At 33.9% G+C, this 26,103-nt stretch overlaps 2 protein-coding genes across 3 annotated transcripts; one reads left to right on the top strand and one right to left on the bottom strand.

Annotated features, from left to right (window-relative positions):
• Window positions 1-1,056: 1,056 nt before the first annotated feature.
• On the bottom strand, window positions 1,057-4,580 carry LOC144348070 (transmembrane protein 141-like). The gene is made up of 4 exons (XM_085491774.1): window positions 4,361-4,580; window positions 2,879-2,945; window positions 2,649-2,732; window positions 1,057-2,315 (listed from the first exon to the last, which is right to left on the bottom strand). The coding sequence occupies exons 1-4, from the start codon at window positions 4,433-4,435 to the stop codon at window positions 2,107-2,109; spliced, it is 435 nt and encodes a 144-aa protein (XP_085347900.1). The 5' UTR covers window positions 4,436-4,580; the 3' UTR covers window positions 1,057-2,106.
• A 986-nt stretch (window positions 4,581-5,566) lies between these two features.
• On the top strand, window positions 5,567-25,361 carry LOC100372265 (long-chain fatty acid transport protein 4-like). 2 transcript variants are annotated; one of them, XM_085492103.1, is made up of 11 exons: window positions 5,567-5,931; window positions 8,660-9,048; window positions 10,261-10,416; window positions 10,774-10,843; window positions 12,749-12,950; window positions 13,672-13,821; window positions 14,486-14,675; window positions 16,572-16,709; window positions 17,028-17,192; window positions 18,956-19,102; window positions 24,632-25,361. In XM_085492103.1, the coding sequence occupies exons 1-11, from the start codon at window positions 5,708-5,710 to the stop codon at window positions 24,682-24,684; spliced, it is 1,884 nt and encodes a 627-aa protein (XP_085348229.1). In that variant the 5' UTR covers window positions 5,567-5,707; the 3' UTR covers window positions 24,685-25,361. The 2 variants fall into 2 exon arrangements, with proteins under 2 accessions (XP_085348229.1, XP_085348228.1); XM_085492102.1 differs by having other exon boundaries at window positions 21,745-25,361.
• The last annotated feature ends 742 nt before the right edge of the window (window positions 25,362-26,103 follow it).

The raw sequence follows: 26,103 nt of genomic DNA, 5'->3' as shown, positions 1-26,103 counted from the left end.
GAATACTACACACCACGATACATGTGGTGACTTCTCTGTACGTGATGACAAAGTTGATAGTTTACATGATGACGTAGTACAAGAACTAAATGTTCCAGTTGTGGTGCCTGTGCCAAACAACGTAGAGGTGACGACAAAGCCTAAATCAAAATCCAGGCGTTTCTTACGTGCATTTAGAAGAAAGTCAACCAAAAACAAAAATGCTGCAGCAAGTTTAGATCAGGAAGAACTTACGGTGCAAAATAATTTGCCAACTAGAAAGATTAGTTGGTTCAAGAAACTCAAGAGAAGATTTCGCAAAAACAAATAAATACTAGTAATTGCGCTCTCTTACCACGTGACGTAGAGAAACTGACGACAAAGTTCTCGGCGCGTCGCTCGTGTTTTGAGATGCAGTCTTGTCAATTAATGTGGAATGACGTCACGTGAAATGAACGGACAATAGTTGACACTAAGAAGTAGTAGTTTGTTATAGTTATTATAATATTTAAATAAAACATTTTATTACAACACATATTTGAGTTGTTATTCTTGTAATGCATATATATCACATATTATCATTACCAACCCCCAACACCCTGAGAGATGAGGGCGCACTCACAACGGAGGTGCTCACAAAACTAGTCGCACAACAAACCTGGGCAGTGTGAACCTTGCCACATTGGTACACGAATTTCACTTTGTTTGTTTAACCTTGTTTATTTTTTAACACAATGCGACTAAATATTATTTCATGGTGATTTTAATCCCTGTCATGAAATGTACATCATAAGAGAAATAAAAACAGTAAAAACACTGAGAAAACGAAGACTATTTAAATTATTGAATATCTGGCAGTGAAAACAATCTAGCTATCCATAAAAACAGAGGTGCACATGCTTTATAGATGATTCATTATTGTACATCATATTTTACTTTGTTTACATCGTACGTATTAACTTGGAAATGGTGAAATTACGGAAAGACTTAATTGAGATTAACCTACAGTGTGTAATATATAATACTATAAAAATATATAAATCTGGTTGACTCTAAACTAGCATTGAAACAATAATATCAGGTCTGATATATGTAATTTTATTCAAGAGAATAATTTCAAATCACACCACCCCCACTCGGTACATGTCAAAATGACACTGAAATACACACACATATTAATTAATTTATTTCTGAATCACTTGTTTCTATAAAAATCAGCACTCTAATCTAATCATGTCTCAGAGTCAAAGCAATGAACGCAATCAATCTCAAATACATCCATAATGATGCCAGTGTTAGGAGCACCCTCAGTGTGTAGCAATAGCTTCATAGCTCAGAACATGAAGTCATCAAACCCTTTTAAAGTTTCATTCCTATTTTGTATAAAACCTCTCACTGAAATCTGTGATCATCGTAAAGGCCTTTAGATTTGTACAGTTTGTGTGAAATCTAGTCCAATAAAATCCTGAAATCAAATTTAGAAGTATCTCCTATAACACAGTAAATTGGACATGACTGATCAAAACAATGAAAAGTGATTCAATACCACAACCGTCAGTACAGGCTAGCTTAGGTGCTCAAATTCAGGATTTCTTGCCAAATTGATTTTATGATGTTGTCAAGGTGATCACAACAGTTCTGTATGTAATACAAAATGTAATATACATCCATCTTTTAATTTGACACTATACAAATATAATTCTCAGAAGGGAGGGAGGTCATCATGCAGTGTTTTAATTTAGTGTGAAAAAAACAAATAATTTATAGATGACGTATACATAGCATATGGTTTATCAAACAAATGACTGACGACACAACAATGAAAACATTTTGAGAATGACAATGATACAATAAATAACATAGCTTCATATCCTAGAAAAAAAACTGAAAAATTATACAATATGAAACCTTAAAAACAAAATTTAACATTCAATATTTATTAAATACATTAATACATGTATTTGAATGCATGCAAGAAGTATTGTATGGGAAACTGAATTCCAACAGTTATTTTTGCATTACTGGTAACTGCCTAGAGCATTATCAAATATACAGGAATATCCACTGCTTCCACAGTGTCCATATATTATATCAAAAATAATTTATTCAACCAAGGTCCCTTGCATGTTATGTCACCGGTTTCCCCATATAGTCTCCGTATATGTTCTTTTGAACCATTTGTTCACCGTCAACTGGTAGAGCGCCCTCTGATGGTTTTTGCATACTATCTGATGTCTGTGTGGGTTTGTTTTTCATCACAGCAATCTCTGTCCACATAATTTGACATTGTTTACTCGTTATTCTTGATACAAAATACCCAAGTAACACACCACTAGCTGTGAATGAGAAATGTACATTTTGGATTTCTTGAATTGCTAGGCGACACCATTGTTTTGTTTTTTGTACAGAAAAAAAATCATATTGGAAGTTATTACAATATTTAATTTATTATAATTCAGTAGATGCTTTGCATAGTTAAGTGGGGAGTCGTCCACCACCTGCACATGCCATAGCGTGTCATTGTTTACAAACAAGCGTCTACCCATAAACCTTTGCGTTTTTAGCGTGTGTTGTTATATCGCTTGGGACTCAATTCCCGTGCATGCGTAGGTGACGGCCCTCCTGCTTTAAATTACAAATGTATATAAATATTAATTATCTTTTCTTACCTGTGGCAAACACTATGTTAAATTTGGGTGGAAATGGAAACCTGTTTTTCAAGTAAACAAAGCCGCTATATCCAAAACCTGCTCCTGTAATAGACATGAAAACTGGTCAAGTCAGTCCTGGGCAAATGAATCAGCAAAATATGGAGCATTCAAGTTATGAAATGTGACAATCAGTTGCGAAATATCATGACTTGTTGAAATTAAAAAAAAAAATCATAAACAGACCTTACCAACAATAAATGCACCAATTCCAGTCATGAACGCCCTAGATTGACATACAGCATAGGATTCCAATCCCTGTAATGTACAAACTATTTGATGATATGTGTTTATGTATGGAGAATGTCATCAGAGAATTCATATAATCATATTTCACTTACTGTAAAATACTATATATTCACTATTTTCACTGAAGGAGTGATTCAGTGCAAATAAAATCCAGCTAATATACCTTTTTGCCTATATTTTACATCTAACTCATCAAAAATCAGTGAAAATAAACTCCATACAAAGCACACAAAGAGTGATTATAATGTGTAGCTAAAAAATATTAAATATTCACAGAATTCCTGCATCCAACAAACATAGTGCAAGGGGTTAGCAAATGGCTCCATGACATTTAGGATTCTGATTCGTCTATTGATAGAATTGTCAATGCATGAACTGAACTGGAATGGTAAAACATGACATGGTCGACTAGATTACGTTTTTTTAAAGTATGTCCACAATGTTCAAACTATTATGAAATACTTAAAAGATCAAGATTAATTTGGTTAAATCTTAAATGAATATTTATCGGGTTAGAACTAGTGGTCTGAATTGAGCCAATAGGCCTATTTAAAGCAAGAACCCACTAGAAGATAAACATCTTGGTAATTTTAGGAATTTTATTGTAACAGTAAGAATTAAAATTCAATAACAAACTACTTGCATTTTGAGGAAAAAAAAAATATAAACAAAATGTGTGACTAGTGCATCAGTGTATAGGACATTAATGTACCTTTACAGAAACAGAATATATTTCAGATCAGGACGCATATCTCAAGTATCATAGCAGTTTAGTGTAATAATTTTCTGTATATCCATGCTATGTAATAAAAATCACAGCAAACTACATATAAATTGATCAATGCAGATTGACATCATGACTGAGTATCACAAAATATGTCAATTTTTAAGGATATGTTGGTGGTTTTAACACAATATTTTTTGAATTATTATTATCAAGAGTTATATTAATTTCAATTAATTCTGGTGTAAATTCAGATGTCGACTAAAACACATTTGTGATAAAGATATGTATTTGCGATATATGAAATAAGTATGACACATACAGCTGAATTTTGTGGTAGGTCCAGAATAGAGTAGATACTTTGTGTCTTGACTCTAAAGGGAATGTTTTTATGGGAAATAAGCATGTCATTTTGAATAATTTAGATCATTACAAGTTAGCATAAAAATATTGATAACTGTCCGGCTTGGGTTCCAGTTGTACAGAAATTTTCAATCAACTAGATCCAATATGATCGCGTTAAGTGGCGGAGGTCGTCACGCCGCGTCCTGTTTGATATGGGTCTTTAGCGATGTACACAACGCAGGTAAAATACATTGTTTACATGAAATTCTAAGACGCACTGCGCGACGACCATCGCCCTTTAAGAAAACTCTGCCTCGAAATCTAGAGAAAATTATTATTACTAAAAACAACTTACCGGATATTTTTTTACAGTTTCTTCGTCAATGTCGTCCGTCATCGGACTAAGAGTTATTCGACCCATGATACCCATTTCGATGTATGTGTAGATATTACACAGATCCTAGGCCCTACTGTTGAATTTCGAAAATATAACGCAACTACAGTTGAGGGACTGTGACACAACAAACAAAATCAGCTGTTTGCTGTAAACTTCCTGCTCATTGACAGACTGGCGCCATCTACGATGATCTCCATTGTTCCTTTCGTTAAATCCAAACAACCACACCGGCACGTTGTAACTTTTATGGCTACCATTTTTCGAAAAAAAATAGTGTCCTACTTGGAACTAAGACATTGAAAAATTCTCGCCCATGAGATACAATGGCAACAATCATGGCGTATATTATAATCTCTTAATGTGAACAAATTGGTGATCAACCAAAGACAATATTTTTTTGACAAAACTACGAAATACATCATAGACTTTGCTAATCTAAACAATCAATTAAAATGTGTAATGATAGTGAAAAATAAATAAAATAACACTGGTTTACTCATTTCACTGGCTAAATCAGATTCGTAATAAAATATATGTCTTTAAAGACAACCCTTCGCAATTTAAAGGGCGGTAGTCGTCGCGCTGCGCATTTGTGTTGATAAACACTGATTATTCCACAATTAAATACGCTCATATAATTGAAATCACAAGTATGAGGTTTTACCTGGGCTTACACTAATTACCGCAAGTGAGTCTTTCGATACCTTCCAATCACCTAAAGAATACGTAATTAGATCTTGGTAGCGTCTCAGTTTGTACTGATCTGCGTTGATCTGCGCAACAGCCAAAGTCGCCATCTTTGTTTATATGAGACCCATATGTCTCGCGCATGCGTGGAGCGACGACTACGCCCTTTAAGTTCCCCTGTAAATTTCTGTGTTATTGTATTACTAGTACAATGTATATATAACCCTCTGAAGGTTTTTAGTAGTGTAATAAAGTTATTATTATTATATTTTTTCAAGGCTTGAAACATATTTTATAGGCCACTATTAACTATTGATTTTTTAACGTAGTTTGTTTTGTTATAGTTTTCTTGTCTTACATTTTGCTGTCCTTGTTTTGTATAACCAATACCAAGGAATGGTGTTTCAATAAACTGTCTCAAACCAAACCAAATACTAGTACTAGTGGTTCACCAACTCCTAATGTCACCACAGATGGCGCTATATGCAGTTGTCAGGAAACAGTCCCACAAACATGTGTGCATGATGTGACTTGCGTTCGATGCTTTTTGTCTCACCTCTCTCCCCGCCTGATCCGTGAAAGTTCGTTGACTGCATTACACCGGGTACACACCTACATATGGTTAACGTGTTCAGCGCAGCAAGGGGGCTACGTCGGATCGTGAATTCTACACCTAGTTGGAAAATGGTGTTAAAGGCGGCGTTATTTGGTGGACTCACCACTGTATTGCGATATAATGGCAATAGCTGGTTCACTGTAATTCTGACGCTGTTTCTGGTGTTTTTAGTCCTTAATTGGAAATTTGTTGTGATCGCCGTCAAAACTTTCCCTAGAGATATAAAGTAGGTGTATTTTGCTTATCTGTGTTGTTACCGCAATAATACACTGTATAATCATGTAGATCAACCATCGTGTAGTCTGTGTACATGGGGTTACCACTGCCAAGTCCTGAATACCCCGATACAACAGCCGTGTACGCAGGGCTAACGGCGTACGTTATGGTTCTGTGGCGCCCAAACTGATGTTTAATTTGATTCCACTTTACTGACGTGTTCTTGGTTGTATTCTCTTCTAAGTGCACATGGAGGAGGCGGCGTCAGGTATACCTCAAATGAAAATGACTGCCAGCAACCAGGGGACTATGACCACAGCTAACACCCTACTTGTATTGCCAACATTGACCCCCTGTAGCACAGATAATGTAGTGGGATATACTTCACATGGTATAAATCTACTGGTATATTTGTTAGGGATCAAACATTTTAAATTATGGGGGGCTGGAAGAGTATGACCAGGGGATAGGATACGATAGGATATTTTATTTGGAACGTACACAATAACAATGCTCGAGTAAAGTTCAATATAAGAACATAAAGTAACACAACTAATCTAAAATAACAAAGTTAGCTAAAATACTACAAACATATTTGTCTACACTTGTGCAATTTTTTTACTTGATGTTGGTCTGTACATTTTTCTTTTTCTTGAAATAACCAATAATTGTTCCTGCACCTTGTTCGCATTTTTTTCCAGGTATCTAGATTGCATTTTGTTTTCAAATCATTCAGCCACCCTATTATTAAATGGTAGATCCCTTATTTCAGTTGGCAACCAATGTAACATTATATACTAATTTTACTGTGATAGATGGTAGTGTTGCACGTTTCATTTTAGCTCTACGCTTGTTTGAACTACTCAGGTAACCAGCTTAAAATACAAAACTAAAAGTGAATTTGTACCCTCAGAAAGTACCAGGATGTGTGACCTCTTGGAGGTCGTGCATAGTTCACATTAATTGATTCATCAGTTGTTCTGACTAAATGTTATAAATTCATGGGTTTTCTAATAGTAGCTAACCATCTGATCTTGAATTTAAGAAAAAAAACCTTGACAACGAAAAAATGAAATATTTCACTGTCTTAGGGATATATTCAATTCTCCAAGTCAGGAGCAATCATCCGAGCATTTTCACTGCTTGGCAACCACAACCGATGAAAACAACGGTCAAAACTTTAAAAAACTGTGCTTTGTGCTCGTTACCAACTTAGAACATTCTGTGACATAGTTCTGTCTTCTAAAATGAGTTTAAAATTTACCAATTATCTCACTTAGTTTTCAGTGAAATAAGCAATAATGAAATACAGGTAATAATTAACCCCTATACATTATACATGTACATTCTAGTGGTTTAGTGTTTTGATTTTTGATTGTGATCTATTGAGGTCACAATTTCTGTAACTATATGTACGTACCCGTGTATATTTATTTTCAGCTGCTCTGAGAATAATCCTTGAAAATTACTAAAAAGCATTATAAGCTTAAAAAAATCTATATTTTTGCTGGAAAAAATAATTGTTTGCTCTCAGAATATTGTTTTAACTTTAATAATATTTGCTTTCTTTGGAGTGAACAATAAACTCTTTAATTTGACAGAAGACAGATTTTTACGACAGAAAAAATTGTAGCAGCAATAATTCAAGTAATTTCATTGTGTACGATTTAAAATGATCGAATCACGTGAATGATACTTTCCCGAAAATGTATTTATTCAATTTCAATTTTGTGCAGTCAATAGTTCTAGAAAGGACCTTGTAACACTGCCATATCTCCATGGTGACCTACGCTATATTTAAACAGTGTTCACTCCAAATAACACTCATGTTAAAAAAGTCAACACAGACAAATTAATTCATACATGTATCTGAAGTATTTCTCTATTGCTGGTACGTGTATCAATATATTTATATATTCAAAACAAAATAAGAAGATGAATTTATTGCTTGAAAATTCGGATGAATTGTAGAACAAATATTTAGAAAAAAATATTAAAATATTAGTAATATACCAGTATTAATAATTATCTTATGATTTGCATAATCCTGGGGATAGAGGAGATCATAGAATGCATTTACCGATATTTGTTTTTTTGAATTTTCATTATAAATATAAACATGAAAGAAAGAACTCAACAGTAAACAATAAATGAGAAACTAAAATGTATCATTTATTTGAAATCTGTTTTTTGGGGGGACAGGGGTGGCCCATGATTATTTTTTGCCTCGACCAATACCAGATAATTCAGCACTAAACCATGCAATGGAATAGAAAATTATACAATATACGAATATATTGTGACAATAATTAAGATTCCGGGTTTGTTTGTCAAGAACCTCTGAATTAGTTTTGGTGTTCATCTCCCTGTTTATAAATGATGTGATTACTAAACTGCTTGGTATACCAAACAAATAATGGCATTTTCATATCTAGATAAACACGACTTATCCTCAAGCCGATAGACAATAATTCACAACAAATGCTGGAGTAAACAAATCACAAACAAACTGTTGTGCTGAATAGGGCTTACAGGCAATAAGTCATTTTGACACAATCAAATAAACAAACAAACAAACAGTTCAAATAGTTTAATGATATAAGGACTGAATAGTAATAACATAATATTGTTGTTTTAAATACATACAAAGGTACATGAGTTTTGGCAGATGACCAGTGGTGATCGATGTGGCTGTGTACTTTGCTAATATCTATATACGCATTGATTTATCTTGACAGAGCTCTGAGGTCACTCATTGAACTAAGATTAAGAATGAGGTCGATGAGGAATCAAAACAAACTGGTGACGGATTACTACAAAGAATTAGTGCAAAAACATCCAAATAAAATCGCATTTATATACGAGGGACGAACATGGACTTTTTGCGAAGTTGATGAGTATTCAAACCGTATCGCTAATTATTTTTACGACACTGGACACAAAAAAGATCAAGTCATGGCCATTTTCATGGAGAGTAGGCCGGAGTTTGTTTGTATGTGGCTGGGACTTGCAAAAATTGGGGTTATAGCTGCACTCATTAATTTCAATTTGCGCTTGGATTCATTGACACATTGCATTGAAGCGGCTGACGCAGTAGGACTGGTATATGGAGGGGAACTCACTGATGGTAAGTGAACATATAATCCACAATCTCATCACAATATTATTAAATACCAGCGAAAAACAGTTTAATCTGTTTAAAGATGATTCTAACGTACTACACTGTGCATAATTAAGACTAATTGCATGAGATTGAAGACTCACATATAGTATCAAATGTAATCGCTAGATTTTAACAGTAGCACATGTTACCCAAAGGTCAATATAATTTCATGCAATTGATTTGCATAAATTGAAAACAGTTGAATGCAAATCTTACAACCAGAAATACTGTGAACCACTTAATTTTAACTACACGAATTTTTGTGATTAGATGAATTTACTGTATTTACGGAGAATCAATTTCATGAAAGTTGTTGACACATGTGTTGTACATGTATGTCCTCAGAGAAATTGTCACTGATTCATGAAATTTGTTTTGTCTCTCACAAAATCAAAATGAACTACAGTATAATAAAGAAATAGTTGACTGTGTCTCCTCAAACAATCACAAAATTATATAATACATTGTGTATACTATGTTTGCACAGGGATGCAGACTAATGACACACATAGATAACAAAGTATTAACAAACTAACGTTTCTCAATTAAATTTTAGCTAAACTCTAATTTGTTTTATTCATGTATACGAATATAATTAAGGTAGAAGCCTACTCATTTCAAATACTCAGAATTTATCCACTTTTTAATAAATAAGTTGGGGGTCACCAGCAACATTTTCGAGAAGATGGTGGTTGTATTTTAGTGGATAGTGGCCATTTTGGCAGTGTTATAGAGCTTATACCATAAGTTCCTATGGCACAGATATTATGGCATATCTAAACTTGTAGGCTGGTGACATAGGCTGAAAAATTTATATATTGTGAATGATGGAGTACAAATTGTTTTTAAAAAGTGTCAAAAATGCAATTTTTGTTTAACATTATGCTCTATGGAATTTTTCTAAAAATATCTATTTTTGAAAAATATTAGGACAAGTTTCTCAAAATATGTCAACAAACACACAAAAGAATGCTATTTCATAGTGCCATGGGACACTACCTAAGATTTTCCAAAATACATGTAAACTTATGAGCATTGTCATGCAATTTATGACCAATTTTCTCAAAAATTATGAGCAGAAACTGAAAAAAATTATATTTAATTTTTTATTTGACCAAATTTGTTCATCTAACTATTAATGATTTTAGTCTTTTGTATGTTTCCTTGCATGTACAGCCGTTAAGGATATCAAACAGAAACTCAAAAAATCGGTACGACTACACTGCATCGGGAATTACAGAAACGACACGATATCTGCTGTTCATCTTGATCCGATACTACAAAAGTGTTCACCGTTGCCGCCACCAGTCATAGCAAATAGATGTTTTACAGGTGTGTAGTAAACATATGTTGCCATGACAACAGTGAATATGTATCAGGTAATCTAGAAATCATGAGGGATGGACCAGTTTACAGACTTAGTGTTGTATATCTTGTTACTATGGTAATACATGGATTGATGACATCTGAAACTATCGCCTTCTGTGATACACTAGGAGTATACCGGGGGTATATATCAAATAGACTATTGCCTGCTATGACATCATTGACTACTTTATCTGACAAACTACTATCAACTAGTAGATCACTCTTATGATAATATTTTTCATACTTCATCTGAATAACAATTTATATACATGTAATATCTATAAATATATTATTACATTGTATTTACAATTTTTTTTTCAGATCGGTTGTTTTATATTTATACATCAGGAACAACAGGTTTACCAAAAGCTGCTATAATTACCCATGCAAGGTGAGGGTCATTATCACTCCATGTATAGGTGTTGATATTGCCCTGAGTGTTGATATGCCCTGAGTATCAATATTGCCCTGATTGTTGATATATCCTGAGTATTATTATTATTACCCTGAGTGTTGATATAACCCTGTATTGACATAGTTCTGAGTGTTAATATTGCCCTGAGTGTTGATATTGCCCTGAGTGTTGATATTGCCCTGCATGTTGATATTGCCCTGCATGTTGATATTGCCCTGAGTGTTGATATTGCCCTGCATGTTGATATTGCCCTGCATGTTGATATTGCCATGAGTGTTGATATTGCCCTGGGTGTTGATATTGCCCTGGGTGTTGATATTGCCCTGCATGTTGATATTGCCATGAGTGTTGATATTGCCCTGGGTGTTGATATTGCCCTGAGTGTTGATATTGCTCTGGGTGTTGATATTGCCCTGAGTGTTGATATTGCTCTGGGTGTTGATATTGCCCTGAGTATTGATATTGCCCTGAGTGTTGATATTGCCCTGAGTGTTGATATTGCCCTGAGTGTTGATATTGCCCTGCATGTTGATATTGCCATGAGTGTTGATATTGCCCTGGGTGTTGATATTGCCCTGGGTGTTGATATTGCCCTGCATGTTGATATTGCCATGAGTGTTGATATTGCCCTGGGTGTTGATATTGCCCTGAGTGTTGATATTGCTCTGGGTGTTGATATTGCCCTGAGTGTTGATATTGCCCTGAGTGTTGATATTGCCCTGGGTGTTGATATTGCCCTGAGTGTTGATATTAACTTGAGTGTTGATATTGCCCTGAGTGTTGATATTGCCCTGAGTGTTGATATTGCCCTGAGTGTTGATATTGCTCTGGGTGTTGATATTGCCCTGAGTGTTGATATTGCCCTGAGTGTTGATATTGCCCTGAGTGTTGATATTGCCCTGAGTGTGGATATTGCCCTGAGTGTTGATAGTGGCATGAGTGTCAATATTGTCCTAATGTTAATTATGCTCTGGTTGTTGATATATCCCTGTGTATAAATATTACACTGAGTGTTGATATCACCCTGTATTGTTATGGCTCTGAGTGTTGATAATGCCTTGAATGTTGATGGTGGGGTGGAGGGGCGAGACAGATGTATTCAATAAATGAAATTGTTGGTTTATGTGCACATCTATCCCAGATACTGTGAACAAATTGTTCATGCTAGAAATGTCCATGATGTATAGATTTAGCACATCTATTGCCTCCACAGACTTAGCAAAATCAATGTGGAAAGAGGGCATTTCAGGCGACATGTTAATGAAGTTCTTCACTAGGGAGAACCCCCCCCCCCTCCCAAGTCCTGAAAATTTGTTTGTAGAGTAGAATATAATTCTAATTAGAGTAGAATAGATTGGATTACTTATACAGTAATGAATCTCACACAGTACCATATTGGATTATCAGAAAGGTCTATGGCAAAATAATGTGTGGAGTGAATCTTAATCTCGACCCTTCTCCAAATCCAATATGAGGCTGCAGGGGATTCATTATTGTTTTTATAAATCACCATCATCACAATTCAGTTTAATCGGCTTACTGTTAAAGGGTTAATTATTCACTGGGTTTTAATTTTGCTTATTTCGCTGACTGGAATATGCGCTAAATTCAAAACCCAGTGAATATGTAAAATTGAGCATAGAACACGTTATCTAAATGATAAAATCATGAATTTAAAACCCACTTAATATGCCTGAAATGCTAAATCAGCGAAATTTAAACCCAGTGAAAATTAGTCACTTTTCAGTACTTAAACAGAATTTACTTGCTAATAGAGGTTTATATTATCATGTAGTGTCATAAAAACCTCTAAATCTGATAGTGTTTTTACAAAACATCCAAGACATATTCCTATCAGCTACATGTCTTTTCTTTCTTTAGATTTGTATACATGGCATACGGCATGAACCGATGTTTCTGGATGAATTCAGATGATATCATTTACTGCCCTCTACCACTTTATCACTCGGCAGGCGGCATCGTCGGCATTGGTCAGACAATAGTCAGTGGAATCACTGTGGTTATTCGTAAGAAGTTTTCAGCAAGTCAGTTTTGGGATGACTGCATCACCTATAATTGTACAGTAAGTTGTATTTTTTCTTGTCTCACAACACTAAAAACAGTGATGCGTAAAATAACTATGTATAAGTTGTTTGCGTTCATTAATATGCAAGACTGATTATTGGCGTTGCTTTCTCATTTCCATTTTACATGTATATGTGTGAATGCATCCTAAAACATTTTACGTATAAATTAGCATGCATAAATCCAAATCTGTTGATGTCCTGGAAAATGAAAATGTACATTAATGCATCCACTGCTTCAGAATTTACTAGTATGATAACCACATAATAACCATGCTTTATCCAAGTTTTATCCATCCTAAATTCTAATTTATTATTTTAGTTCCAACTAGCAAGGTGCCAATAATTTCGCTATGTTATTATGAAACATGCATTCAAAGATGAATCTCTATCTCTCTGATTATATTGGTCACATGTTCACAAATTTGTTTTATTTCTGTCAATGATGATGTCAAGACCTCATATCTTACTGAACATTTTCTAATTTTTGAAAACTCAAAAAAAAACGTGTCTGGCCATCATGCACAATTTTAGGGAAAAATCAAATAAAAAAAACAATTTCTATGACAATTTAAAAATCAATGTAAAAAAATAACCTGCATGCTCATCGATTTTGCGTAAAAAAATTGACCAGGAATTTTTTTTTAATTCTGGTCACTTGTATAAGGCAAAATAAGATAAATTCTTGTCAATGTAATAGACAACATTGTTCTGTTTCAGATAATACAGTATATTGGTGAGATATGTCGGTATCTTAAAGTGCAGCCCGTTAAGGCAGTTGAGAAGCAGCATAAAGTAAGAATGGCTGTCGGTAACGGACTAAGACCGCAGATATGGGAGGAATTTGTGACAAGGTTTAACATTCCAAAAGTAAGCTCTAACACTAGTGTGTTTTATCTTTTTTTTATGCTGGTTAAACTACTTTCATTAACGACACACACTGTTCATAACACCTAGCATTTATTTATTATAAACAACAAACAAATACAGTGAACAACAAGTTTTGAAAATAGATACCGATAGATAAATCTAAGTCACTTGATTATTTCTAGTAGGTAGTCGATATATACGTCTTCTTTTAGTAACATGTACACTAACTTACTCATCTTAAAATCAGAAATTTTGGAAAGATCCAACGTTTAGTGATATTAGATGGGAATCTGGTGTGATGGGAATGTGAATGATGTTATTTTTACTGGCATCAGTACATTCTTGCATAATGTCACATCATTCACCTTAACCAAAAAATTAATTCTGGCTATGTACATGGTCAATATCAGTGAGGGATCCTTAAAACCATGTCATTTACTTCCATCACATTCTGACAGCCTACGGATTTCGTCTTTGTTCAAAATGGCTGCCAATGGCCATACAAGTGGCAACATCAAACACAATGATGTTCTACTTGGCTGCAAAATACCCCAGATGTTCCTATTATGTAACAACATTTTGAAAATCAAGACAGAAATTATTCAGTATGATTCGTTAATATGCATATATTGGATATTTTATGTGGGACATTTATTTTTTTCAGATTGCCGAGTTCTATGGTTCAACTGAAGGGAATGCTAATATTGTTAATACGAATAACAAACCTGGTGCTGTTGGTTTCAATTCTCGCATTGCTCCATGGGCTTATCCAATCAAACTAGTGCGAGTCAATGAAGACACCGGTGAAGTGATCCGGGATCCGAGAACCGGACTATGCATAATATGTGAACCAGGTAATCACGCCAGTATGGTATCTGTACATTCTTTTGTAATCCTAATTCCCAGCTAAATGTTTAGTGACCCGTATCATCATTTTTCCTGCAAACATTTTCCTGTATTTTTACCTTGCCCGTACTATCAAAGATGGAAGGAAAAGGTATATTAAGGGGAAAATTTCTGTCCGGCGTTGTCGTCGTTAATAATTGTTATTGTGTGCACAATAACTTCACTAATTCTATTCCAAACTTTATCAAACTTGGTCACCTTATTCATCAGTATAAAGTCTTCCCTGAGTTTGAACAACAGATGTCCTGTATGAAAATATGCAAAAATTGAGAAAATCTGATAAAATATTTTGACTGTTTCTACTTGACTGATCACTGGTGATACACATTCACAGGTCATTGATCTCAGTCGAAATATGCATTGTTGTCTGTGTTCAATAAAGCAAATCATTTATCTTGTAATAATGCTATGTATCTCCCAAATCCCATGGGAATACTAGACTGGGTTTCAAAACCAACTTATGGAGAGTTTTCGCACAGCCTGATACACATTTGCAAAAGATGTAAGAAAATCAATATAATCACTCCTATAAATTTGGTGCCAAACTTTGATCAAGATCTGAAGCTAATAGAAAATCTGTTTAGTTCAAAGTTATCAAATCAAAAACAATACATAAAATATACATAAAAAGCAAAACATGCCAAAAATTTGTTCAGCTATTAGAACAGAATGATAGAGCTTTTATAATAATAATTTAAAAACGCACTTTAAAAACAAAGATTGCAGTGTTTGAAGATGTAGATTCTGAGGAGGCAAAAGTACTGTTGACTTTTCTCCATAAAGAATAACTGGTTTAATAACAGAATCAAACAGTTTACAGGCTAGACTCACTGAATTACATTCATTTGAATCCCAAAGCATTTTATACATTTTAAATGATGCTTTGTGAGCTTTTTCATATAACCTTGCTGTGGCTGCACTAAATTTCCCATTTGATTGGAAAGTGATACCAAGGTAGTTATAAAAATTCACACATTCAAGTTGTGTTCCATTAATATAGAATTGAAATTTGTCTTCAAGGTTTTTACCAGTGCTGTTGAAAACTATAATTTTAGATTTGTTTATGTTAACCTTTAATTTCCATTTCTGGCAGTAATTTTGAATGGCATCAATGCCCTTCTGTAGACCATCATGACTAGTAGATATTAACAGAAGATCATCTGCATATAAAATACAGTTAAATTTCACACCATTCAGGTCCACTGGGTCAAAATTGTTAACAACATCACAAATACCATTGACATAAATATTAAACAACTGGGGACTTAAGTTGCAGCCTTGCTTCACACCTCTATTAGAATCAAAGTATGGTGTAATTCCCCTATTCATTTTTATGCTATAGTGTGTATTTTTATAGATTGACTTAATCGAATTATAGAAGTTCCCCCCAATGCCTAAATGCAGAAGTTTATATAGTAAGCCCTCACGCCAAACCGAGTCAAAGGCTTTGGAGAAGTCAATAAAGCATGAAAATAAATAGTTTTCTGTTTTTTTACGTTTGTTGTTTACATATTTTGTAATCAAGGATCTCAAAATATAAATGTTATCCGTTGTCCTATGATTTTTCTTAAAGCCAAACTGGTTATCTCTGTTTTGATTGTTTTCATGCAGATAGTTAGTTAACCTGCTGTTTAATATCATGGTATAAAGTTTGGATAAACAGCTGGAGATGGCAATTATTAATATAATTTTGCCATCAACCAAGCACCACTCAGTGTGTGACAATATTTTTTGTAAACACTCAATGTATTTTATGAACACATTGTATATTTCACATGTGACTCATCTGAAACACTCTATGGGCACTGACTGACTTTTAAATCAGGATTCTATTTTTCTTGCAGGGGAACCGGGTGAATTGGTTGGGAAAGTAATCCGAGGCGATCCTACTAGGGACTTTCAAGGTTATGTTAATAAGCAGGCCACAAAAAAGAAACTAATATATGATGTGTTCACACATGGAGACTGTGCATTTTTAACTGGTAAGTGTTTCTGGGTAATTAACTTATTGTTACATTGCCATCTAATATGGTAAAGCTCATGAGTGATATTACCCTGGTCAGAATTTTAGACTAATGTTGATTCAAAAGTGACCTAGGGTAACCTGCACCAGACATGGGATGTGTATTTTGTTTCATTATAATATTAAAGCGCGCATTTGAATTTCATGTAAATAAACAATGTATTTTCCACGCGTTGTATACGTTGCTGTGAGTCCCATATCGAACAGAACGCAGCATGACGACTGTCAAGTATGTGTATGTAAAAACTAAACTGTGAAAAATTATTTGATTAAATAGGAGATGTTTTGGTCATGGATGACGAAGGCTATATGTATTTCCGAGATCGGTCAGGTGATACGTTTCGTTGGCGAGGAGAGAACGTGTCAACATCTGAAGTAGAAGGAACCATTAGTAAGATTCTAGACTCACGTGATGTAGTCGTATATGGGGTTGAAATACCAGGTGAGAAAACTTTTTAATTGATATAGTGTATTTAGTGTCATAAGTACTGTCGATTTCACTTCCTTTATATGGGTTTATGTAAACTCTATATTGAACAAATAAATACATTGATCATTGTAAAATACTTCATTTGGAATTAAATTTAGCGAAATTTTTACAAGTTATAATATAGGGAGCAAAAGTGTATATACAGTAAAACCTGTCAAAACCAACCCCTGGATAAACCGACCTACTGTCAGAACCGACCGATTTATGTAGCCTGTCTACTTCAAACACCGACCGGATTGATCGGTCGCAAGTCCAATATTCACACTGAATACATTGACCATCCGACCAGTTGCACCACATCCGCTGTCTAGTAATCAAGTCTGTCCAACCTAAAGTGTGCATTGTGTTCAATTTATTGTGAACGTCACAGAAACAATATCAAAGCTCACACTACAAGTAACGTCCCGAGTAAAACAATGGCAACTGGTTAAGTTTTTCACAAGCAGACAACAACTAAGAAATCGAAAACCTCATTTAGCAAGTTGCAGACCCACAAACACATTGTAGATTGATAAATACCTCCACTTTAATGAACGTATACTGACTGAAGCAACTTATGACGGCGAGTGGCATTAACAGATTATTGACAATTTTATTGCAGACAAAGAAAACCATGAATCTACACACAACAATGACATAAATTGCAACGACAGTCAAATTATCAATCTCCATGACGACTGTGACTTGACGATGTGCTAGACATGTTGATGAGATTACAAAACTTCGCAATAAACGAAGACTCCAGTTACTTGACAGATTTCCAAGATCTCAAAATTCTAATGGAAAACAAAATTGTTGAAAAAAGATGTTCTTTAAAGCAGTCAAAACTTTTTTTACATCGTAATTTGATTCATTGACTTAACAGCAAAATCAACTGTCTGCATAAATTATGATAATTACATGTGAACTTACGTTGTGATGTCATTCAAAATTGACGCCTTCAGTTACGATACGCGATACAGTTATTCTAATATTCTTGTCTTGTTTGGTAAATTATTTTATTGAAACAATACAATAAATGTAAATATAATCACCGGAGGCAAACTCCGGTGTCTTTCATTTGTCCTGTGTTTACAGCATGTAATTGTTGTTTTAATCAAACTTACGCCCAGCCTGAATAAACAGAGTCACTGTGAAAATCGAACATAGATCCAAGTCCCAGTCATGTTCAGTTTTGACAGGTTTTACTGTATTATATTCACTGAATAAGCCCTTCACGAAAAATAGAATCCAGTATATAAAATGTGTTTTTGTTTTTTTTAAATATTTTATTCCCAAATTTGATACAACTTCCACATGATTGTACAGGACTTAGTTGTTTTTGTTTTGACCACCTTGAATATTTCCTTATTTCTCTCTGTCTACATATAGTAACGTAACAAAACTACACAAATCTACAAATAATGCCTTATGTTGTGTTATTCTGCAACAAGCCCGTAAAGCAAGGTAGTTCGGCTACTGTGATTTACTTAATTTTCACAGAATAATTTGTTGGTATAAGTAATTAATTTTTGGCCGAATTACAACCTTTCAGTGAAAATAAGTTTCAAGCAATAATAAAACATTCTACATTATTTGGTAAAGAGAATGCTGGGAAGGTTCTTGTTATATTTGAGGGAACCAGAATGATTACACAACTCTACATGGTTTTGCCGGTATCAATCTTTGTTGCATTTCGCTGTTTACCCATATTGATTATATCTTCCCGTTCCTAGGTGTTGAAGGACGTTGTGGTATGGCAGCAGTCGTAGATAAACACCATACGCTAGATTTGGTGGCCTTAGCCAATAACTTGAAAAAACAACTTCCAAGCTATGCAAGACCCTTATTTATAAGATTGGTGGAAAGCGTTGATACTACAGGTAAGTGAGCAAATGGTTGCACCCCACAATACCATACTTGCTCTATCATAAGCCCCTCCCTGAGTATAAGCCCACTCGTGTAAAATCATGATAGGTACTGTAACAGTTGTTTAGTTCGTGCTTTTATGAGCAAATTTCAGAGTGCATGGTGGGCAAACATATGCACATTGTTCGCACCCTTTCCATTCTGTTATTTCTTTGAGTAGTAGCTTTCGAAACACCAAAAATGGAGTCGTCAAGTCTTAAAACCTGGTCATAGGACTTCGTGTTTTTTTTCCATTGAGACTATCGTGAATAGGGTGTGAACGAGCAAACTATTCCTTGACGTGACCTGTTGGCGACTGTGAAAGGTGTTTAAATACTTCCTCAACAATCAGTTTACCTTCCGAAAATTGCGATTTAACAAAGAAAAAAAATCACCATTTTTTGTTGAAATCAGTGTTAACAAGTAGAATTTTAACATTGCGGTAATTTAGCATTGCATTGGAAAAATTACATCATCAATAATTGGGAAATTTTGTCAGCATTTTGATTTGTTAATGGAAGACGTGACCTGTTATGTCAAAGGACACTTTTTCAGGTTAAATTGTGCTGAAAATCATCATGGTGGATATTGCTTTGTATCACAGTCCCTCTATCACCGGTCTGGAAACGCTTAGTATTCTATTGTACTAACCCTCCTAATGGGCAAATAAATCGTTGACACCTTACGCCAAGTTATCCCGAAAATAAACTCCCATTGATGTAGACGTGCATATTGTTATCCCACTGGAAGTTACCATGACATTTAGCGATTTGGGTCATTGCGCATGCGTCATTACTAGCACACGGATCACAACATTACCATGTGGAAGGCTTGCGGCGATTTTGTCGAATTCGACGATCACAACATTGATTGGGATTTTGTTTTAAAAGACGTCATTGAGGAAGAAATCCATGAAGTGCATAAAGATAAACCATGTAGTTCAACCAGTGCCGAAAACATACCGGAGAAACCTTTTACGAGGCATGATTGCCACGCCCACACTCCTGTCAAAACTCCACAACTGCTGTCTGAACGTAAACAAAAGTATTTCAATTGATTGTGTTGCCGATATACATAGTTGTTGCAATTAATATGCCTGAAAAACAAAATAAGCAGAAAAAAAAAATTACCGAAGTAAAATGTGTACAACATCGTACCTGGACCGGCCATTTTGTTTTTAACGAGGCCGTTTACTTCTTAAAATTAAGTGTCATTTTTTGAACGAACAATCATCAAAATCGTATATTCAACATGTGCTAAACGTATTTCAAATCTACCAAAAACACAAATGTTGTCATGTTGTCAAGAATGTACCGTTAATGAGAGGAACAGAAAAAACAATGTTTTCTTGCCACTACAAAGCTATGTCACCTTCTTTGTTTGTACGTTTGATTTCACATAAAATACATGATCTTGCAGTGAGCGGAAAATTGTCTTTTTTAATTTGTGAAAACTAAATAGCAGACTGACACATTTACAGAAATTACTCAACTAGAACATTTTTTCCAATTTTGCAAGTACTGTGGAATACTTTATTTTTGCTGGAATTAATTTTCGCTGAAAAGGCTTTTTGGGCGTTTGGCTTGGAATTTATTTTCACTGATTTTTCATGAGTTTAATGTGAAATATAGGAAAAAAGTATATTCGCTGGATTTTATTTTCACGGAATCATCCCTTCAGCGAAAATAGCGAAAATAAATTCCAAGCGAAAATAAAGTATTCTACAGTATCTGTGTAGGTAATGTTAGTAAAACAAGATATGGTTGAATCCAGTTCATCCAACTTTCAACTCCTGTTTATTATTTTATTTTAAATTATAGACAAAACATTTTTTTAGGTATTAATATAAGTCATTGTGAAAAAATACAAAACAGTTGATTTTTATAAGTGAAATAATCCATACACAGGCTGGCATGTTTTGTATTCATTCATCACAGCAATTTTTTAGACCAAGAGTTAAATAGAAATTAAAAATCAATCTTTAAAATTATTCCGTCTCCATGGGCTTGCGGGAAAGAAACCAGAATGTAAAACTGCCCTCTGGCAAACTAGAATGTGATTCTTTTGTTTTTTGCTGTTCATACTTTATTAAAATACCTTTAAAGCGGGGTAGTCGTCACTTGCGCATGTGTCAGATAGCCATAGCGTATCATTGTTTACAAACAAGCGTCTACCCATGAGCCTTTGCATTTTTAGCGTGCGTTGTTATCATTGCTTGGGACTCAATTCTCGTGTGTACACAGGTGACGACCCTCTCGCTTTAATATACGTTGTGTGTGTAGTTCAAAATTCAAATTGTATGTAATTTGCGATGAGCGCCCTCTGGAGTTTTTACCCATTGACCCATATCTGAATTCAAATAACAATAGAAATTTGAATATATATTAAAATATCATGTTTTAAATCTGAAAAAATCAAAATAAAACAAACAGCCTTACAAATTCAATTTATTAACTATAAACATATCATACAAAAATATTTTTAATAATAAACACTGATTCACACTTGCATGATCTTTAAACTATGATTTAAATTAACCACACTGTAGGACAACATTTTTATTCAGGGATTTCCAGATTTTTGTCTAATCCAATATTGTCCTTTTTCTCTGATCCAGGTACATTTAAAATTAAGAAGACCGAGTTAAGAAAGGAATCATTTAATCCCAATGTTGTCAAAGATAAATTGTATTTCAGCAATTCAAAGACTGGAGAGTATCAACTCATTAATGCACAAGTGTACAGTGATATATGCAATGGCAAAGTTAGATTGTAAATACAATGTATGTTTTTCTTTACCATCAGTAAATTTCATATTTTGTTTTTTCAAAGAGCAATCCATTTTATATAAGCCAGTGAAACCCCGAAAATAAAAAAAGTTTGTGTTTTCCAAAATAACAGGTGCGCATTTTTTCTAAAATAGTCTTCAAATTTGTGCATTTATTTTGATTTTTTCCTAAATTTCTGATATCACATTTTTGGATGCTGCAGTGATCAGAAATGCATATATTTTTTTTCTAGGCCTTAAATAACAAATTTTATATCTTGAATTCCAGTTACCATTTGGGTATCCCATAATGCAATGCTGAATTGCATTCACTCTTAATGTATCCAAGCTTTCCTAGGGGTACTCAAATTTGCATAGCAAATGCCTTGGAACCTAACTGACTACTTTCTTTTTAGTGTCCTGCATGTCACTTGATCTATATATAATGTCACCTGACCTATACCTCAACCTTACACCCCTATATATAAATTTAGTATAACCCAAATTGTAATATATCAGATATATTATCATGTAGTAATACAGAGGGCTGGTGAGTATCAGGTTTTGTGAGAAGAAAGGGTTTCCGATTGGTCCTCGCATGCAAAAATCCTTCAAGTGGACATGCAGGTGTTTTCATGAATGCTTTTATCCCCATGTATTAGAATCTACAATAGAAGTGCACATAAACCAAAAAACAAAAAAATTGACTTTAGGAAAATTAAAAACAAAATGGTAATTAGGCCAAAAAAAAAATACTTATGTTGCCCTCAAGTCGAAAAATTGGGTCGGTCGGTCGGTCGGTCGGTTGGATATTTATTATTTTTTTTTTTTTTTTGTACTTGTGAAAACTAAAGGTGTCGTAAATAGCCGAGGTATATTGGAATCAATCAAACACATGCTAGATATTAAACACAAAAATGAAAGTGTTTCTTTCAGTCTTTTGTATTTAAATACAGATCAACCCAAGGTTCAAAGTCGCCACTTATCCCCCCGGGGACCCTGGGGATCAAACAACGTTCCGGGATTGTTAATTTTTAGAGGAAACACACTTTTACTGCTTAAAATGGTGATTTTTTAATATTTGGGCCTATTAAAAAAAAAAACGCGACCCGATATTTCATATTTTTCGGTCGGTCGCTGAGGGCAACAAAACAATTTTTTTTTTGGCCTTATTATCAGACAAATCTGCAAAAATATTGATAAAAGAGTAGTCACCTAAAATAGATATTGAAAAGGGGTAGGTGTAATTTTTTTGAATACTATATTTGCTATATTAGAAGTGTTTCTCTAATTCAAGTGCATGTATTGTGTGCTTTGTTAATATAGGACCAATTTTGACCTTGGACATGCCTGTCATTTAAGGTAGAAGCCTAGTCATAATTTTTGGCAAAATTGGTCATAAATCACATGACAATGTTAATTAGTTTATTATGTACAATCATGAAGCTAATGTCCCATGGTACAATGAAATAGCATTATTTTGTGTGTTACAGTTATGCTTTTTGAGAAACGTGTCATAATATTTCTTGAAAATTGCTCTTTTTAGAACAATTCCATAGAACACAATGCTAAAGAAAAAATGCATTTTTTGACACTTTAAAAACCTAGATTTTTTAAATAATTCAGAACAACAAAAAGTACTCCATCTTTAACAATATATGATTTTTCAGCCTATGTCACCAGGCTAGATTTTGAGATATTACATAATATCTCTGCCATAGGAACCTGTGGTAAAAGTGTTATAATAGTGTCAAAAATGGCCACTTTCCACTAAAATACAACCATCATTTTCTTTGGAAAAAAAAGCTGGTGACCCCCAATTTTTGTTTTAGGTCAATATCCTTGTATTGCCTTGGAGTACAGTTTATTGCAAAATGAATAAATTCTGGGTATTTTAATTTATGAGTAGACTTCTACCTTATTAAGTAAACACATAAACTATTACCGGGTAATTACTGTAAATGTATTTATTATTCCTTGGTTATTAATTTCTCTATTTTCAAAGATAAGTAAAATTCTGCTAAATTAAATTGTAAATTCATGTAAAATAACAATAGATCTCATTGTTTCCCTGCAAACACAGTGAAATTGCTCATCAAAATAGTGAAATTAAATGTCAGTGAAAATAAATGGATTTAACAATATAGGAATTACAGCGAGTTTTTAGCTGCACTGTCATTGAAGGCTGTCCAGTAGATCTATTTATATCATCAAGGTGATTGCCCATTGTCATGTGATTTGAAAACCACCAGCTCAGCTGCTCTATCAGATTTGATCATTTTCTGAGGAGATCATTAATTATCTTCAATGAATCAGCTCATCTTCAGTGAGTGTTTTTCTACAGAAAATGTTGTGAAATTTCAAATGTTGTGATCAAAAACTAGAAACAATGTCACATTTTGTCTGTTTGGTTCAAAATTAAGAATAAATTCACTGAAAATGACAGAAACTGTGAACAAATTTACTGAAATTTGAGCAGAAAAACAATTTGGCTCTCAAAGGGTTAACCCTTAAAAACTCTAGGAGGGAGGTGATAGGTAAACTGCAAATTATTTTTTCTATCACTTAGTTTCGAACTAAGATGTTAGGGTAAAATTTGTTTATTCAACATTCTCGATGCAAGATTAGTATTTATTGATAATATTATTTTGTTTCATTGGTGTATTATAGTGTATAAGATTAAATAAAAGCAGACCCATTTTATCACAATATAGTAGTTTATTTCTTTTTAATTGCAGGTGATATTATTGTCAAATACAGATGTACTTTTTGCAGAGCATTATTTTTCTGAAATTAATATTAATTGTGGAATATCAAAAACATATTTTTCTTTTAGTTGTCATGCATGTCATTTTGAAAACTGTACCTCACACATTTTTATTGTATATCAGTAAAGTGATTCACAAGCAATAGAATGCAGGAAATGTTTTTCTGTTCTAAATTAACCTTTTGACTGCAATAGTACGTGTGAATTAAATTACACTTTTTGACAAATGTATAGTGAATTTGTTGGCTGACAAATGCGGTATTATCACTATTTGTTGTATTACTGACTGCATTGAGGGTGCTGTATTTTATCGCTATATTTTTTAAAACTAATTCTCCATATTCATGGTATAGTAAAAATTGAGATGTATCGCATATTTTTATAGGTTATTTTAAAGTGATTTATTATCATAAATTTAAATATGACAAACAAAGGCTCTTCTATCTCACTGTATGTGATATATTTTGTAAATTTTTTGTCATTTCACTATGGCTGCCTTTAATCAGTTCAGTTTGTTTTTTACTTTGTATATCTGTAGTACTCACTTGTTTTATAATGCAGTAGACATGCATGTAGGTGAACAATTCTGTAGTATAATGATTCAAAGCTGGAATATAAAAACATGAATTTGTATATAAATACAATATTTTTGAAATTAAAACTTGATGTACAGCTAATTTGAATAAAGTCTACAATGGTTATCTCCTGTGTTTGTATTTATCGCAGGGTTGCTATGGGCGTCATTTCATCAACTCAGACATGTAGCTTCACACCACACCCACATCGTTCCATTCATTTCCAGCCCGCCCCCTATCTTTTGAGATATTGAAATCGTTAAACACTAAATATACACACTAAGGACTGACTATTTTTAACATCTTTTAAGTACTTCTAGGGACTGTTAAGCTAGGATGACCCACACAATGGGCAGCATAGTGTCGGAGATAGTAAATCACCATTGTACCATCTTTTCGTACACAGAGCGGAGATGATGAGGCCAACACCTTGTATTATTGGCGGTGCAATGATGCACATTTAACCTGGATAAAAGTACTATTGTAGAGATTTATTGGCGTGTTCTTTCTTAAACTTCTAGGAATCTGTGCGTAAGGTTAAAAAAAGAACAAATTAAACTTTGATTTTTGTGGTTTCAATTTGTACTTTAAACCAAGACAATATGCAGTTAAGATACAACAGTAGTTTGCATAAAATCTCGCTATTAGAATCAAAGACACTGTTTTAAATGCATTTACCCGTACCCGTAAACTCTTTACCGCGGACGGCCATTAAAAATGTTGTTCATTTTTGGTTGTTAATTTGGAATATATCGTGAACATGCAGCTTTATCTCATCCAGCAAATATACAAGTCAACAATATGCGTGTCTATTTAGAAATATGTCTGGCAATTTTATTTTCTCAGGTGAAAAAAAACTATCAAGCCT

Source organism: Saccoglossus kowalevskii, chromosome 17 (assembly GCF_978046115.1).
Source record: "Saccoglossus kowalevskii chromosome 17, keSacKowa6.1, whole genome shotgun sequence".
Classification (NCBI taxonomy): domain Eukaryota; kingdom Metazoa; phylum Hemichordata; class Enteropneusta; family Harrimaniidae; genus Saccoglossus; species Saccoglossus kowalevskii.
This window is presented reverse-complemented; position numbering and strand designations above follow the sequence as displayed.

What these genes read in the sequence shown, in the direction of transcription:
- LOC144348070 (XM_085491774.1), bottom strand. Translation starts at nt 4,435, where the DNA reads ATGGGTATCATGGGTCGAATAACTCTTAGTCCGATGACGGACGACATT. An exon ending in AAACTGTAAAAAAATATCCG is followed by an intron (nt 2,946 to 4,360) that starts GTAAGTTGTTTT and finishes TGTACATTACAG; the next exon opens with GGATTGGAATCCTATGCTGT. An exon ending in AATTGGTGCATTTATTGTTG is followed by an intron (nt 2,733 to 2,878) that starts GTAAGGTCTGTT and finishes TGTCTATTACAG; the next exon opens with GAGCAGGTTTTGGATATAGC.
- LOC100372265 (XM_085492102.1), top strand. Translation starts at nt 5,708, where the DNA reads ATGGTTAACGTGTTCAGCGCAGCAAGGGGGCTACGTCGGATCGTGAAT. An exon ending in GCTATAATTACCCATGCAAG is followed by an intron (nt 10,844 to 12,748) that starts GTGAGGGTCATT and finishes TTCTTTCTTTAG; the next exon opens with ATTTGTATACATGGCATACG. An exon ending in AGACTGTGCATTTTTAACTG is followed by an intron (nt 16,710 to 17,027) that starts GTAAGTGTTTCT and finishes TTGATTAAATAG; the next exon opens with GAGATGTTTTGGTCATGGAT.